We start from the raw sequence: 18410 nt of genomic DNA on the forward strand, positions 1-18410 counted from the left end.
CTTTGCGGTGCCCTGTGAGCCTTGTGGCCGCTGTGATGATGCATTCTCATCCGTCCCGTAAATTTCGATCAGATTTGCTAACTATCTGGAAACACCTATGTCAGCCAACGCTTTAATTGGGTTCCAACTGGCCGAGTTGAATGCGTTTTTGTCACTCCATGTCAACACGGCACGGCAATCGCTGGAAACCAGCTCACCTTTCGTCAACATACTTATTGCATCCACCATAGAGTGGGAGCGCCATTGCTGTTTACGAATATTGATTGCAGTCTGTTGTAGACGACTCCCTCTATCATCTTCCCCGTTATATCTAGCAGGCAGATCGGTTGATATGATACTAGATCTCCAGGTGGCTTGTTAGGTTTCGAAGCAACACAAACTTTCGCTTTTTCCACTGAACAAGATATATTCCTTCTTTTAGCGACGCCTTGAAGGTGTTAGCAAAAAGTTCGGACCTATTCTTTACTGCTTTGTTGGAGATGCTATGCAAACCTGGGCTTTGTTGTTGTCGATATTTCCGAAGCTCGTTCGCAGTTACTGGAGGTATTATGCATTCGTTGACTTGGACCACCGTTTCCTTTTCGTTCTCTTCGTGATAAGAAAAGGTAATGGCCACAATCTCTTTCAGTAGTCACCTGGGGCGATCTTAGCAATTCTATTACGACCCTGTAGGACCTAGCATTTGTATCGAAATGGTCGCGCAAGCAGTCCTTTTTACTCCTTCCAATGGCTTCTTTTAAGTGGCCACGCAGCTGTCTGTGTCTCTCTCCTCGACCGCCGCTACCGGGCTTTCCCCTATGCCTCTGTTTAAACTTCCTTGCGCGAAAATATGCGGCTCGCAAAGTATCTGCTCATACTGAATCCAAGGAAAGCTTGCTCTCTGTAAGTCCATAGCGCTGCTTGATCAATTTGGACCTGATCTCGATATGAATTGCAAATTATAACCACTTCGACATTTTTCCCGGGGATGGTTTGTGAGAGTAGGTCATACGCCACTTAGTTGTGGTTGGTTTGTACCAACCTTATCTGTGATTTGTGTTGAGGACTCTCCTGCATTTCGGTCACATGACACCCTGTTTCTCTATACAAAGGAAGCAATTTGGCCAGATCTACAGTTTATGTTGATATAGCCTTGCGCTCAGCATCTTCTGCATTGCTTTGACCTGTCATTTGAATTGGTGCCTAAGCATTGGGGCCGAAGCCAAGGCATCGAAAGCATCGCTTTGGTGTCACCTTCTCGCTAAGCCGACACATAACTGAGCCTATTCTTACTCTCTTTTCTGTTGACAGTTTGGCTCATTATGTGGGCTTCACCTGCAGGCTTTCCTTAGCGCTTTCACCCTGACCCTCATTCATGGCTTCTGGTGTTGGTAGTATGTCAAGTCCCTTTGAGCTGGTCGGTAGATATTGTGTTTTTACGTTTGGTAGTTCAACTTTAAAAATTTCGTCCGTTCTGTTAACCATTCCATATGGACTCTGATCCGGCTAGTGGAATGGTTTCATTGGACCGTCGTTACAGAACTTATTACCGCCAGGTCCTTGAATAACAATTGTGTTTTTATCGTGTCGATTTCCATTGATTACGTCAAAGGGTGTCTCGCTGGTGAAGTTGGATTGTTAGTATACTTGTTTTTTCTTGGATTGTAAGTCGAAGTAATTCCCTGAGACGCGTAATGATGTATACCGTCTTGGCTACAGTTGCGGTGAGATCCTCCCCCAGCTCTTTTGGATGCCAAGTAGCATGGCGATAAATCTTCCTTTCAGCGACTATTTTATCAGGAGTTGCGTTCTGGTTCTGATGTGGGTTGAACCTGTCAGATTGCTGATTTCTTAAGATAGCCTCAATTTATATTGTCTTTCCTGATCCGAGGTGGTGCGGAAAGATATGCCAAATTTGGAGATTTATACGTGGAGAGAAACATTGGAAATTATGGTGTCATCTTGATAGGGGAGTGATGCTATCTCTCGTCAACCTGAGTCATAGTCTACGGTGGTCATATAGTAGCCTGGCCCCTCATGCACTGCAACTTCTAGAAGAAAGTATTCATACGACCTAGTAGCTAGTCTGTCCAGTATCTAACGTATCAGACACAATAGATTATTCATGCGATCCTGCAGCAGATGTTTCGTGTCCAGCAGTGTCAGACACCGTATCGTAGAAGTTAAGAACACTCGTCTGTATGTTTGTGTGATGGAAGAAAATTATTGCGTATGCATCCCGTCCCGCGTATCCCAGTGAGATTTCGTGCACGTGTTTCGTTCTTGCATTAATGATTTCATCAATACAAATTAATGAGAAATGAATGCATGCAGAATCAGTGTCAACAAATGCACCGTTCTTTCTGCATGAAATTCTAATCAAAATCAAGCTGATGATAAATTCATAACCGAAAAAGGAAAAAAAATTGGTGTAACACTGGATTTTCCTTGAAATTACAAATCAAATTTATATTTGCGAAAATTATGCTTGAATTCTTGAGAGATTCATTTTGATATAGATTGGCCTCTAATGGGACAATCCCTAAAAAAAATCATACGCATGCTTCTTTATTTCCAATGCAATGGCCTTCCAATTTTCCCACTAGGACACCTTCCAGCATGGGGAAAATATTGTTTCAAAGAATTCTGACTTTTGCTTTGCTGTGTCTTTTTGGATCCAGGACTCTTTCTGCTGGACAATAAATGTAAAGAAGAATTCTTTTGTGTCCGACGCGTTCAGTGCTTGACACGCTAGCTGCTGGATCGTATGAATATAGCTTATAACATTTGTTCTTGAGAGGCGTTGTTACTTCAAAATCTCAAATACTTGTTGCAACCATGCGTCCAGGTATTGCAGTAACAGTTATCAGAAACAGAAAGGAAGTGGGCGACATAAATCCCTATGTGGAGCAGACTGCGTCAACCTTACCTAGGTACTATTGATGCATTTTCTAGGCCATGTGTTCTAACTCTCCCGTGATTTTCCGAAAAGTTTATGATTCGTCCATAGTGGCCCAATTATGGTCAATTGGTGAATCATAACCTTGCATAAATTGTTTGACAGTCGCATACTTACGAAGTTCTTGAAATTCTCATCATTTTTGCTTTAAATAATTTTATAAATATATATACATACTAGCTGACCCGGCCACGCGTTGCTGTGGCTAAAGTTTTTGTTATATTACATTATAGTAAACAATCTAAGAGGAACAATAAGAGAACATCAGTCACGGAGTCCACTATGCTTTTTCACACAGATGGAATTTGTAAAAAAATATGGTGATCTCCTTATTTGACTTTCTACTACTATAACCCTTTAGTACAATGAAATTATTTACGAACAAAAACGAAAATGTTGATGTTGGTATACAAATTCACTGGATTGAGATTTGAAGGGGAAGTACGTTGAACACAATTAATTAAAATGTTCTTACACTTGATATTAAGCAGAAATCAATAGGTACAAAATAAAAATTTATCAGATTTATTATTTCCATTTAATTTTATAACAAAAATAAGTATATTACAGTATAATACAGTAAATAACATGTGACGCTTAAACTCATGAATGAGGTAGGCAAGGCAGACAGTCTTAAACTTTTAAACATTAATATCTATTTTTTTGAATTATAAATACTTTCAATTTCAATTTAATTTAACACCAATCGGTGCACAATGTTTTTTGTTAACCTGTCTTTAGCTAACACACATAGATTCGACGGTTTCCCAACACGTGAACACGCAACATATAGTTGCCCATGAGAAAAACATGGATTTTCCAAATCTAAACCACAAATGGACATTGTTTGACCTTGAGATTTATTTATAGACATGGCGAAAGCTAAACGAATTGGAAACTGTAGCCTTTTGAAGGGTATGGTAGAATCTGATGGTATCATCGGAATACGTGGCAGCAGGACCACTTTTCCTTTAAACTTCCCAGCCAAAATGGTTGCTTCAAGAATGTTTCCGGTGATCTTTTTGATGACCAAACGCGTACCGTTACATAATTGAGGTGGATTCAAATTACGGAGGAGAATAATAGGGGAACCAATCTTTAATCGAAGATTATGTGGTGGCATTCCAGGGATATCTAATGAATTTAAAAATTCAATCGGAAAATTTACACTTTCATTTTCATCAACAACAGTATCGATTGATTTAAAAGACATCAGATCACCTGGTAACAACTGTTGTATCTGGAAGTTAATTTCGTCAACATCAACGTTTTTGGCTGCCAAAATCGCCCGTTGACTAAGCCATTCATGATTCAAATAATTATTCTGTATATCCGGGAAAATACTCTGAATCAATTCATTTTTATCCTGAACAACAGTGCAAAAATTGTCTGGTAGTTTAATGCATTGCGTATTTGGTTGCAGTTCTATTTTACCGTTCCCAATATCTAGTAGTTGTTCGGAAAATATTTGTGCTGATGGATCATTTTGCAATTGTACTCGCATATTTATGGTCAATCGAAGTGTTTCAACACTTCGCCATAAGAATGATTGTTTCAAACATGCATTAACCTCATCCGCGAAAGTAGAGCGAGGTATAACCGGTAAGGTCTGCCGGAAGTCACCAGACAAAAGTAAGATAGCACCACCGAAAAGTTTATTATTGCTGTTTAAATCTTGCATAGTTCTGTTTAATGCTTCAAGTGAATATTTGTGTGTCAGTGTGCACTCATCCCAAATTATTATAGAACTCTTCCGCAACACTGCAGCTATTCCACTATTCTTTTTGATTTTACACATTGCATCTGGTTTATTATGAACGTCCAATGGCAGCTTGAATGTTGAATGTGCTGTTCGCCCACCATCCAGTAAAGTAGCCGCAATGCCTGACGATGCTACTGCTAATGCGATTTTTTGTTGCGACCGTATTTTGGCAAGAATCAACGATATTAAAAATGTCTTACCGGTTCCACCGGGTGCATCCAAGAAAAAAAAAACCCGCCTTGTTCAGCAGCAACAGCCAGCATAATCCGATCATAAATAATTTTTTGTTCTGCTGTCAGTAATGGTTCACTGTTCATGATAATTGTTGCTAAACTTCCATGGTCATATTGATTTTCTCGTTGTAAATCGGTATTGACTAAGTCGGTGGCTGGACGATTAGGTGATGGCATACCATAATGATTAAGTGGTAAATTTGAAATAAGAACACATAAATCCTCGATCAAGACCAATGCTTCATTGTACATCTCTGGTGTATAATCTATGTTTTGGCATTGATTTGTTTGTCTAATTCGGTGCAAGATGTCTTCTGTCATACAATTTTTATATTTTTCCCACAAAGTTTGTGCTTGCGAGGGATAACATGTCGTCAAAATAATTGCAAACAACTGACGAATGTTATTCGGTGTTGATGTCAACGCAGCATCAGCAAGCGTTAAGTCCCAATGGTTATCGTCTTCTAGCAATTGCAGTTCACGACATGCATCCTGGTATGTATTGAATACTCGACCATTAACTGTTCGTAAAAATTCAAAAGACGTTGGTCCGGGAACATTCACCAATAACAAACGTAAATAGAAGCACTCACGTTGCTTTGGATGTACCGTGTAAAGTCTCCCCAATGTCTTAGCTTTGAATATGCCTGTAATAGAAGGATGTGGTTTTCCTTGTTTCCGTGGCTCCCATTTTTTACTGGATTTGTTCCATGTGAAATAACGTGGAACATCACCAAACACCAATGTCTTCGCGAATTGGCCAAAAACATCAGACTCAACTTGAATTATACGGTATTTCGTTCACTACAAAATAAATTTAATTAAGTTTATAGCGTCAACAACACGTGGTAATTATGCTGTTAAAATGTAGCTTATATGACACGTTCGTAGATTTACCATAGCAGCGCCATCTATTTATTACTTACTCAACCCAGTCGAAAGGTATCGACATCTGTTAGAATCATTTGGAGTTAACAGATAATTGTGACTGTCAAATAATAACAGACAAATAATTAGCAATAAATTAAAATTGCGACTATAATTTGAGATTTAAACTATCCTATCTCTCAAGTTGGATCGAACTGCACATGGTGTGCGAATTTTATTATAATCGGTTAAGTGGTTTAGGAGTCCATTGAGGACAAACATTGTGACACGAGATTTATATATATTAAGATTTTGTATCTACTTCGACACAACGACACCTGGATACTGACATCACACCCGGCGTTTTCCAACGACTTTTTTATAGTATCTCTAATTTCGGATGAGTACAATTGAATATCTTTAACATACATAATACATCAATTCGGTGGACCCAACGCAGAAACCTGTAGGGACAACGCACTTTTCGAATTGCTCGTTTGTATTGTACCGAAAGATTTTATTTGTCGGATACTTCCCAATAGGTGCAGTTAGGCAACTAGATATACCGATCGCCCCCAGATAAAGTAATCACTGCGCAATACTTGCTGTTCGTTGTATTTTGGGCAAAAGTAATAACAGGCTTGGTGGTGGCCCTGTGGAAACTAAACTGTTGGTCAGACGGACCTCTAAGATCCATCGATTCCAGTACCCTCCCCATAGTGCCCATACAACCATATGGACTTTTACAGTGGTTGGTCAGTTTCAGGTAGCAGTACTAACTGCTGGCGTTTCATGATCTAACTCACCAAACGTGCCTTGAAGAAACCCGCAAATAATCGGGTCTCGGTTTAACTACTAAATATTTCCAGTATCCCCCTTCCCTCACCACTTTGTTCTTAGTTAGTCTAAATGTTCCTGGAAGCGGTCCCTCCTATTCTATTGAGGGAATAACTCCTGAAAAATTTTGAGAAAGTGATCGGGGCCTGTGATTCATGGAAATGAATGATTTTTGAACCTCGGTATTAATTTTATGGGGGGCCCCTTTCTATGGGGTTAAATCGTTGCCTAGCTAGCCTGATGTCATTTCTACGCACTGCTCTCTGAGTCACTCGTTTACAGTGCAGTGACATGCCAAGTGAAGGTTAGGTAATTCCCTGTATCACTGATAGTAAGATCTTCTTGTGGCGAATGTACGTTGCATTCCGATACTCCCAGTTAAAGAAGGGGCTCTCAACAAGTACTCTAATCAAACCAAACGCGTCCCCTGTTTTGCATGCAAGCTCCCAAACCCTTAGCTTGTTCGCAGGTCGCCTGAAGACGATAAATTTAGCATTTTTTCCGTTATGTTCTTCACGGACCTTCGAAAATATATCGTGAGCAAGTGCAAAAAAAACGGAAGTTTAGGCTAGAACCGAACCAGAGCTTCCTTTCTGATAAGAATCCACACCACTTTTCTTGGCCAATATAACGTCCAACTTTTCGAAAGTTTCCGAAGAGGTACCTTACTCTAACGTTCGTAAGTGAATGATCCTACTCTGCGGGGCACCAACAATGATTTTTAATCGCCACCACCATATTAGAATGTCCAGCATGTTTTTGAACTCCATCGAGTGAACTGTGGTGGCCTAGAACGTTAAAAACTAGTTAAACAAGTTTTCAGACTAGTGGAAAATAAAGTTTGGAATCAAAGTGCAAATCATCGTAAATTTGCATGCATTGGTGCGTGTGTGGCCCTAAAACTCTCCTGATCTGTTATGGGAGGATCAGGTCCTCATTAGCTTAGCGCGCATGAGGAAATTTTTCTATCTGCAGTAAGCATATGTTAAGTAGTGCGAGTAGATTCCAACCTTCACAGTCATCAGCGAGGGGCTATCAAGACCGGAGGCCCCCTGGCTACCCTTCGGCCAACTCATCTTCTACTCTGTTCTTATGACGGCGAAGTCAGAGACGGTGACTATGTTTGGTACCCACACTGAATTACTCTGTTACCCCTCAGAACTCCAGTATCCCTAGTACCTCTGCTCAGAATGCATGGACGTATCGCAGAAGATATTATAACTCGGTTGCATTGTGCGTGTTTGCGAATACACTTGCTCCGCAGTCCATTTTTTATCTGTCGTTAATGAAAACAGAGTCGTAAGCCCATAACATATCGGTGGAATCCCACCGCAATTTCTCTTGAAGCTGAGCCTGCGTGGGAGTGGTCCGTTCGGAAAATCCAAAGTTTTCGTGGTATCTTGTCTAGGATCTCACCCAGTCCGTAGACCTTCGGTCCAGACAAACTGACCCCGCTACCAAATGGAACAAACGCTGAAGAAGATAGAGTTCTTTCGCTCTGTATCATCTTTGAAGTTGCTGACCCAATAAGTCTCACGTTGATAGCAGTTTACTGGGTAATTGTCCTACTGGTCCAGATTAATTACACATTTTCATTTGCAATCTGAACATAATCTCAACCTGCCCTTCCGCTCGATAAAGCTGACCTAAATCTACACCCAACGATATACTTTCATTAGCGTAACCACAATATTTTACCTTGAATTACTTCCACTGACCGAACGTAGATCGAGAAAAGAAAATATTTACTTCGATAAATAACAAAACTCTGTAGAAGAGTCATCGTATCTTTCCGGAATCTAAAATCCTTCTCATTTCCTGAATAAAAAAGGAAAATTCCTTTACATCTCACTTTACTGATAGAATCAATTCAGCTTAGATGGCTGTTTGGTTGTAAGTAGATACTTTCCTCTCAAGATGATAAAGTCCTGGCGGTATTTCAATTCATTTCAGCCTCATCACTCACACCGCATGCTCCTGCCATTGTCCTGGCATGCCTCAGTCCGCTCAAATTGGATACAAACAATAGAGAGAGCCGTGAGTACTGTGTACACGCAATTAAAATAAATCAAGTGAACGAACAGCTCTCATTCTTTTCGACTTGGCAATAAATTTTCATTAATTAAGAAAATTTATCTGCACCGGAAGTTCTTTCAAAACGGAAAATTAACAAGAAGTCACAGACGAGCAGAGAGATTGAGTGGGCGAAGGATAAGTTTTCTAAGGTTGAGTGGATATCCTGCGGAACGATTGAGAGAGGGCTACTTCCCCTGGCACTGGCACAGTTTTGGCATAATTTTTATCACGCAATTTTTCACTATTCACTTTCCGCCTCTTGTGCTATCTTGTGGCCAGGATTCTTTCTTGTCTGGGGTCTTTTTTTCAGTCTCGTAGTCAGTGAGTCGAACATTTTGCGGAAATTAATTTTTTGTGCATACACTTGGACTAATTTATTATGATTTTAAAGGAATAGGGATGTAAGGCTTCCGAGGCTTCATTTAATATAGAAAAATTATGGTAATTTGTTGGTCTTCCTCCTCGCAGGGCTTAATTGGTCGTAAAGTTGGATTAGTATTAAACAGACGTGTATGCACGTAAGACGGTAATAAATGAACTTGAGGGAGGTGTGGATTTTTGAAGAGGAAATTATGAGGTTGCTTTTAAAACAAGGCCAATTAATATAAATTTGAGTACATAAAATTGTGAAAGAATAAAAGAGTATTTAAGTTACTTTTATATGCATCTATGGCGATCTGCATCCAGTATACATCGTTGAAGATTTTCTCCTCATTACTTGCAATTCAAGCTCCCAATCGACTCATTAGGGGTAAAAGGACCCTATCGGGATTTTGTGATATATGAAACAGATGGCTATAAGGCTGAAGAACAGCGTCTATTGGTATTCTCGGAACCTTTTCCACCATTAAAATATTCGCGGCTAACTTAAGCCTGGTTTGTACAAGCGTAATTTACAGGTCGGCTTCGAGGTACGTGTGATTGATGCTGATTTTTCAACTCAAAATTCAAAAAATGAAGATGCTGTTAATGTCATCAGTCGCCACCTATTAGTAGTTTTACTTTTTGTTGGTGCATCTATATAGCTCGATTGAAGACCGGTCTAATAGTAACAGTTGCTAGTAAAGCCCCACGGGGACTAAAGTACGGGTCGGGTAAGTAATGAGACTTTTCAAGATTTTAATGGAGTCACATAGATATAGTCCACTTAGAAACTTCATCTACTTTATACGGAAAGTAGATAGGTTCACTTGATTTTCTAAAAAGAGCGGCCACTTGGCGCTTTTGCTCTATGCTGTATCCGGCTTTTTCCTTTGCATTGGCGCGACATTTCCAATAGCTTTTATTTATATTTATTACCTGAATAAAAACTTTTCCTACTTTGTGGTTCATCTAGTATCATAAGCCTCTTCATGGGCCGCTTATTCGACGATCTTCTAATAACGTCCCCGTGTTAAGCCGATACAGACAAGTCACAAAACACGATATGGCTCAAGCATTAAATTCTCCGTATACAGAAAAAATATTTTGCCTCCAGCATAGGGTAGGTAGATATCAGTGGCCGCTCCGAGGAGCAAAATTAGCGCTTTGGTGCGCCGTTTTGATGCCACAAACTCCTAAGACCGTGACTGTTGTTATGGGAGCAGCGAGGCAGAGTCCAGCCGGCTCGGATCTTCAGAGCCAACCCGTAGCATTCACGAAGGAAAGCAGCTCTCCGACCCTGCAGCTAGAAATCTCTCTGAGGTCCTCAAAGAATGGTTTACCCAGTGTCCGCAGTCTGACTCTAGCCAGAGCTGGGCAATCTTCCTTCTCCGCAGCTTCGTCAATGCGAGTTGTAGGGTATGCCGATCCTAACGGCATGGTCCCCTATGGGCCAGTGCTCCGTGCAGACCGCCGTAATCTTGAATGCGTTTGCACGCGTCTGGCACAGGAGCTCTACAGCATAAATCAAACGAAAAAAAAATCAAGTTTTTTGGTTGAAGGTTATATTGCATTTTCGCATTTCGGGAGCCAGTTGCTTCTCCATTGCAAAATTTTTGTCACCTCGTATCATAAGTGCTTGAATCACTTTTGTGGTTGCTATATCGCGGTTTTCTAGCCTGCCCGCTTTATACTCAATTGGTTTCAACAGGCGGGAAAACCTCTACGTCCACCGGTAAGCGTTTTCATTTGTATTACTAGAAATAGTGCTTCACAATACTGCTGCAGTCCTTTTTGAGCGCTTTGGAAGGAATCCCAGTAGTGAACTTTGCTTCAGAATAAAAATATTCCCTGAGTTGTCAATTAAAAGCCGGAACTAGCGTCTATGGTCTGAAGACTAAATTCCTGAAGAATGAACGCAAATTGTTAGTTCTAATGGTGCCTGAAATAAAAATTTATTTCCGTTGCTAAAATGGCTCATATTAATGTTGCAGCGTCAGGATTTAATTACCAAATAAGACATTTAGGAAATGGAAATTGATGTTTCCCTGAAAACTCTACAGCTGCAATTTTGTATCGGAAAAGGAGTTTTGTAACATTGCCCCATTTTGGCAGTTTTTAAGAGCTCAAACTCACAGATTCGTTGCAATCCAAAGCAGACTCAATTGAGGATAGACGTGTCATTGTTGATAAATTGTTCATAATTTTGATTTTTGAAAGTTGTCTTTTTGTAAGAATATAACACTCTCGTTGTTCCAGAGGGACCTTTTCGGTGGCAATTCTCGATGGTAGATTATTGAGTAATAGAATCCTCAACTGGCTCTGTATTTGGAGTTGTGATAACTTTTGATAAGCAGTGGTAGGCACTTTCCGCGTGCTTTTCCCTATTTTTTATCTGATGTTAATGTTTTGAGGTTTTTACATGTTCAAGTTTGAGGCTAAATGGTGAAGGCAGATTTTGAGCCTGTTAATGTGATACAAACCGTTAACGCATTCAGTATCCCGTCCCTCAATGTAGATATAAGAAGTGGAACGACCTGTTAGGCTGAGATTCTTAGTTTTGTTTGTTCGTATCTCGAGGTCCTCACTCGCGAAAAAGGATCATAAAAATCTAATTGCAACAATTATGAGATTCTTTCACTTGCCATATTTGCAAATCCATGATTCTGCAGTTCGACAGGTCTTATAGTGCCCTGCTAGGGTATACTCGGCCAATTAATCCCTATGAGAACTAGAGGTACTTTTTAGGGATGATCTAGTGGGCCTTGGATCGTCTGTTCTAACAGAAAGACCACCTTTAAAAAGTTAAACGACAACTTGATCGTGAAGGCAGATTGAGTTGAAGTTGGCGAATGAAACTTCCCACATTGCGAATAGATGCGGATATAATATAAGTCCTTTTTTGTGCACATCTAGAAAACAATTTCTGATTCTAATACTAAACACTATACCGCGGTTTGAGGGGTCACGAATCTCAACTGCCCTATGTGTGTTCTGTCATTACTGTTCGGGCTCCGAAGATGGTCTTTCCGATTACAATTTGAACAAGATTCAAAGAGAGTTCACCTTGCTCTCCCATGAACATCATAATTTTTTCTTAAGGCAACTTCTCCCAAACGGTATGTCCGATTTCGTAGAAACCCTCCCCTCCCTCTATACCGTATGCATCCACTTGGGTGTAGTACCATATTATTAAGATACTCTTGAGTCTGAAAGAAGTCAGTTCCTAGATCACGGCCTTGCCGATGTGTACAGTAACGGGGCTTTTATCGCGATCCTCGACTTGTCGACAAAGGAATCGACGAGATTTTTCGGTACATGTCTTAACGAAAGATTTTTCTTCTCTCTCTTCTGGCATTTATAGAAATTTCTGAGACTTTCTCGGAACGGTTGGACGTCGGATACTACCTATAAAGTAAAGCGGTAATGTACATACTAAAAGTCCAAGCTAAATGTTTTTTCGTTCCATTGTTTTATTTGTTGACTCTATAGGATCTCTGTACAGACTTGATAGATAGCTTTGCTTAAATGGGATCACTAACACACTCCTCATTTCTTTGGCAAAGAAGCAGCAAACCAGACATAAAATAAGTAATTTTTTGCCTTTATAACCTCGATGTAACTTCTTGCAGATAGTTGCGAAATTCTTGTTTATGTGTCTAAATTGGAGCTACTTTAAGCCAGACCAGACGGTCGTGGTATCGCTCATAGATTACATCGTTACGCAGACTACGGAATCGTCCATCGTCATATAGGGGGCCGACAATTCTTTGGAGGATTCCTCTCTCCAAAGTGGCCAAGAGTTCCTTTTTTTTGCTAAGAACCTAGGTTTTCGAAAAATAGGGAAAGTACTGGCAAGAAAATGGGCGTAACAGTTTTTGTAAGCTGAAATAGGCTCTGTTTGCTGCCAACAACCGTGCGCCGATTTCATCGTCGTAGCTATTATCGGTTGCGATTTTACATCTTAAATTGGGCGTCGTAATTTCCATCGCAATTTTTTCCTCACTCCATGTAACATCTCGGCGAAAGTTGCTAATAATGTTGGGGAGTCCCAGGGGTCCTGCATCCTTGGTGGCTTTCACTGAAGCGGCGATACTCCAGATCCTGTTGCTAATCCAACGGTCCCTACATACCAAGCATCGTCCAGTAACTGTATTTCATCGAAGGGGATCCGCTTCTCCTTTTTGTATGGGAAGCTGAAAAAGGACGATCCTTTTTGTTATTACATGAAGCTGTAAAAGTCAGCAAAAAATGCATCCTAATTCGCGTGTTCGTCGGATCTAGAGTAGACATGTATGGTATCCGCACTAAAAACTGCTCGCTGAATCACCATTCAGGAATTACCCTCCCGTGTGAGTTTGCGTTTCGAATCTCGCGATTGTGACTGTCAGTTTTCTTTATTTCCACTACGTTTCGCGGATTGCCCAGGCTTACCCAGGTTTGTTTTTAACGCTTTATAAAGGTTTCTATTTTCATTTGTGAATCTTAGTCAGTGAAACATTACACCACGAGAATATATTTACTACAGCATCTAGGACAATCCAAGCGGACCCTTGACCGTGTAATAATTTTCTCCAAGGTCGCGTATCTGTACGACCTCAATGCCGTCGTCCATTTTTCCTTTCAACAAACTTCAAATTTCCGCGATGTTAGAAAAAAATTAAACTTTTTCACCAGAATCTAAGGGTTCTGAGAACAAAAACTGTTGAGCTTTAATCTGTCTGTCGCAACTTCCATGCTTTGCGCAAGTTCGTTGAATTTCACTTTCAAAAAGGAAATTTTGTCATCTTATCTCAGCCCTGGCAACAGCCTAGTGGACTCTACTTCTCACTCTCTGCTCTACAGCTTTGTCACTTGTATCTCTCTCCTCTGCAGCTTTGCCACTTATATCAAGTGGGCAGACCCCTCTGTTGGTATGCCTCAATTATTGTATGACCTATTTCGCGATTGCTTTCCCTCTATTAACAGTTTTGACGCCAATATGGGACCGCCAACTATTGTCTTCTCGCTAAAAACCAATACATTTCCCCTTTTCTCTGTACCTATTCTTATTATTCTGTTAAGGAAAGTTGCACTCCGTCCTTGAAAAGCTATTGTGTTCCTTTTAATGGTTATAGTGTACCTATTAGCTATAGTATGTCAAGCAAGCTTATAAGCGTCAGGAATTTCAATATATTCCCCACTTCCAAGTATTGCAACTTGGCATCTGATATTCTCCCAAGGTGGCTTGTCTTACTTTCCACAAGCCCCAGAACGTCCTGGAGGTTACGACGCACTCTGCACAGAGAGAGAGAGAGAGAGAGAGGCATGCCTGCTTACAACTCTGCCAGTTCGCCCGCTGCCTCATTGCCTTCCAATCCATACGACTTGAAGCCCGGAGTATCCAGACCTTATTGTGCGAGGCGAGCGTGTTCAGTCTCGCAATTCATTCCCATACCAGTTTAGTCACCTGTTGGACCTAGATGCCTTGACCGCCATTCTGTCCTTTGTAGTTTTTTTAGTGATCAAAGGGGGCACATCTGTCTATGGCGCATGTTTTCGCCTGGAATATGCCAGTGAGTTTATCTATTGGCTCCAAATACATTTTTCTTGGACCAATAACACCGGCACCCGCTCGTTCTTCTGTGAGGGATACGTCAGTCTACTAAGTAATCAGTTGCTGGTTTAAGCCGTATAGCACAGGCACGCTCTCCCCGCTTGCTTTGTTACTTCGACGTCTTCCCAACTTGAACTATTGAAGTGAAACTTCGTTGTCATGCAATCCCTTGGTATCAATAATTCGGGGTTCCCCATAGAAAGAATATCAATCTTCCTTCGATTTAAGCAGCTCCCCACTTCACCGGTCGCCCTCTTTGCCTACATTTGTATGTGCAGATGGAGAGGAGTTAATCCCAGAAGCACCTTCAGGGATGCCGTTGGGCATGTTTTCATTGCCTCGCTGAAACACAACCAGGCCAGTCTTAGGGGTTTGTGTAACTCCCTTCAGTAGGCCACAAGGATTTATTCTGGGAGTCCTACTACTTTTATTCGTCCGTTGTTGACATATGCCAATGACCTTTAGCTTTTTTGCTCTATATGGAACTACTAGGTCAAGTTGTAGTCCTTCCGGTCAATAGCATCTTTGAATGTGACAGTCTCTAAATCTGAATTTTCCTTTGCTGTACGGGTTGCTTGTTTCCTCCGTTTGGCTTTCTTCTTTTCCTACATTTTTTCTGGTGTTAACTATATTTTCTCATATGTATTTTTGCATCTCAGCTATTAATCCTGAAAATTAGATTACTTTTCCTGACATTAACATTTGTAATCGTACGAGCGCCTTGACATGGATATACCTTAATTAACCAACTCCATCGATGCTCCTCTTCTTGTGATTAGCAGGTGTGACTTTAGTTCTTCTTGCTCCGTGTTTTAAAGCTTTAGATAGTCCAGTCCAGCTTTAGCTAGTATAATACGCAAATTTATTTCCTGGTCAAAACCCTTAAATGTACGATCAACACACTCAGTTTGTATAGCTATTAATTTTCGTTTATACTCGGCCATGTCCTAAAATTTATTCTTCCAAATGATGCGGACTCGAACTAAACTACAGCAATACACAATAAAATTTGTTACGAAGAAAAGTTAACTACAAAATCCAATTTGCAGCGAGAACCCTGGACTTACGATCCCCATCCTTCTAAAAGATAGTTCTAATTGGCAGCTAATTAACTGCGGTGAAATGTTCGATCAATTAAACCAATTGCATTTGCCACCTTCCATTACCTCTAGAAACTAACACTGTTTGAAAAAAACTGCAGTTCCTCCACATTGCCAGGCGTGTATACCACATTCAACCATGAAAAAGGAAGAAAAATTGAAAATTGTTAACAGATTGTAATCTGTGCTCAGTGCAACTATGGAATTAGTTATGACGGGAATATATCTCAGCCAGGATAAAACAAATTGTGTAGCCTATAATTCATTAGGGTATCTTGGTAAATCTGAAATCGAGAAACGTGTGCTTTCTTCCTGCTCATATCCAAGTCATAATGTCCTCCATGGCGCTTGGTACTCCTGGAGTAATGTCTTGATACCAAGAAGTAGGAAGTAGAAAAAGTTCTTTTTCTTCTGGTGGAGAATTTATCTTTTCCCAGTCGTGGCGTTGCCTTGAGTTATGGATCCAGAAACTGAGTTTAAAAGATAAATAGGAGAAGCAAAGTACACACTAACTTTATGAATCCAGGAAAAAAGCATGATATAACTAGCAATGATTAAGTACTAAACATAACTTTTGTCGACGACTTAGTTTTGAGTACGGAATGATGTACGACTGCTCATTACATTTGCGCTCAGCGAATAGATATGGGAAATATTTATAAATTCGAAAGTTTCTCCTGCTTTGATCCTAGATAAATGGTGCAATACGTTCAAAAAATTAAATACTGAAATTGAATGTCAGCAGTATTCTGCTAAAATTCAATGAAATGAAAGCGTTCATCCTTGGATTCTCTGATTCACTCTCGTTTGTCACGCCTTGAATTGAGTGCGCCATTTCATTTTGAGGCCTACCTGTCGAAGGAAAGAGGGAACTATTCGTTTAAAAGTTTGTTACATCGGCAGGGCAGAGTTAGATGAACCACCACAAGTGACGGTTCCCAATGAATCTCACTAACACATATATAGGTACTTTGATGCCTTGAATCCAAAAGCAACCGCAATATCACACCCATCACTGAGAGACCACGCAAAAAAAAGTTTGCGTTACATTTAGGTCAGTCAAGCTCGATAGATAACGGTGGTGATGTTACAGTCTTCAGAGTTATAAACTCCTTTTTTTGCCTTTGAACTTCATTCGCTGTTTGACGACTTTTCGAAATGGGTATTAATTTTCAAATAATTCTGGGGTGGGATATTTAAGTTTTTCTACAAACAGTAACAAGTTATTTATGAAGTACTAAACTTTCTGTGCTTTCTTAGAATCAATTTCCATGGATATGGTTTATTAGACTACTGGAGTCTGTTAAAAATATGGCCCATCACTTTAATTCCATAAAATAGCCCTTGCTTCTGTTGCTTTACAGAGCAAATCAATCTTTAGTTTACATGACCACCGGCCACTTAGTTGACCATAACGCCAGCAATAGCTTACCTAAAATAATAAAAGAAGTAAGAAGTGAATTTGAAACAAATATTTTTTTGTAAGCAGATGTTGATTCCATCAATGATCTAATTATGAAATGGATAAATTATGAATCTTGTCTAAGAGAATCTAAGAAGCTAAGAACGTAAGAAGCCAAGAAACTAAAAAGCTGTCGAGAAAGCACATATCGAGCAAAGAAGATATAATAGTTTAGAAAGAAAGGCGCCTCTAGAGAAAGTTCATCATTGAATGGAACAAAAAACTATTTAAACCCATTTCGCGAAAGCGATATCAGCTGACTGAATTTCGGGATAAAAAATCTATCCCCTCTTCACTCTTTGCCTGCCTATCTGTGTGTTCATTTTTATAAAGGTGACGTATTGAAAGCGCAGATTTCAGCCTGCCATAAGCAGACGCCACTCGCAAAAATTCCCGTCTTTGCTCTTGGATGCTCCTCCTTGATAAGATGAACTGCGTTGCTCCCATCAGAAGATGTCTCCTGGTGGACGTAAGGCCTCCAACATTCGCCATTTGCCGACTCAAGGCCGTGACTCTAGCTCCAGTCATGAACCTTGCTGCTTTCATTTCCTCGAAGAAGTTCATCTGCGAATCGATTATCAAACCAAGGCGTTTAATCGCTGGTTTTGATTTTATAGTCAACTCGCTCATCGATATGGGTCACAGGGCGGGGATCCTCTTTCTGGTCAAGATGACTACTTTCGATTTTTTTTTGCTTACTCATCGCATCAATATGCCAATGACTACTTTTGCGCCTGTTCAATAATGCGTCCGGCAAGAATGACAACAACATCGTCTACACAACGTACCGCGCTACTCTTGATTTTTCGAATACTTTCCCGTTCGTATCAAGCATACATAACGATTGGTACGCAGATGGGAATTCACGGTCTCCTTTTCCTTTATATAATTAACGCCAGTCTCACCACCTTCCAGTGGTAAGGAAAAACGTCCTTCAGTCAAGCGTGTAATGCCCCGAGCAGCAAGAATTGCTTGTTCGAGCTCTTTTATTGTGAAAAAGGGGTAGTCCCCGACGCTATCTGCGCTGTTGACATCAACCCGTGTGGGATGTCTGGGGAATAATGCTCGTGCAATGTGGTCTACCTGGTCGGCATTTAGTATGCAGGGTCTCCACAGAGCCCCGATTTTATAGGTGATCAGTTTATAGTGAAGTCCTTACAAGTCCTCATTTATCTTATT

At 40.4% G+C, this 18410-nt stretch overlaps 2 protein-coding genes across 5 annotated transcripts in view; one reads left to right on the plus strand and one right to left on the minus strand.

Moving 5' to 3' along the window:
• The window catches only part of LOC119656792 (eye-specific diacylglycerol kinase), a 533740-nt gene that overhangs the window by 156198 nt on the left and 359132 nt on the right, over positions 1-18410 (plus strand). The window lies entirely within an intron of this gene.
• Positions 1300-18410, minus strand: part of LOC119658110 — a 35220-nt gene continuing 18109 nt past the window's right edge. The window contains exons 2-4 of the mRNA XM_038065377.1: positions 4939-5580; positions 4107-4837; positions 1300-1485 (exon numbers count right to left, since the gene is read on the minus strand). Coding sequence (XP_037921305.1) covers positions 1300-1485; positions 4107-4837; positions 4939-5580 — 1559 coding nt within the window. The remainder of the gene's footprint in view (positions 1486-4106; positions 4838-4938; positions 5581-18410) is intronic.

Source organism: Hermetia illucens, chromosome 5 (assembly GCF_905115235.1).
Source record: "Hermetia illucens chromosome 5, iHerIll2.2.curated.20191125, whole genome shotgun sequence".
Taxonomy (NCBI): domain Eukaryota; kingdom Metazoa; phylum Arthropoda; class Insecta; order Diptera; family Stratiomyidae; genus Hermetia; species Hermetia illucens.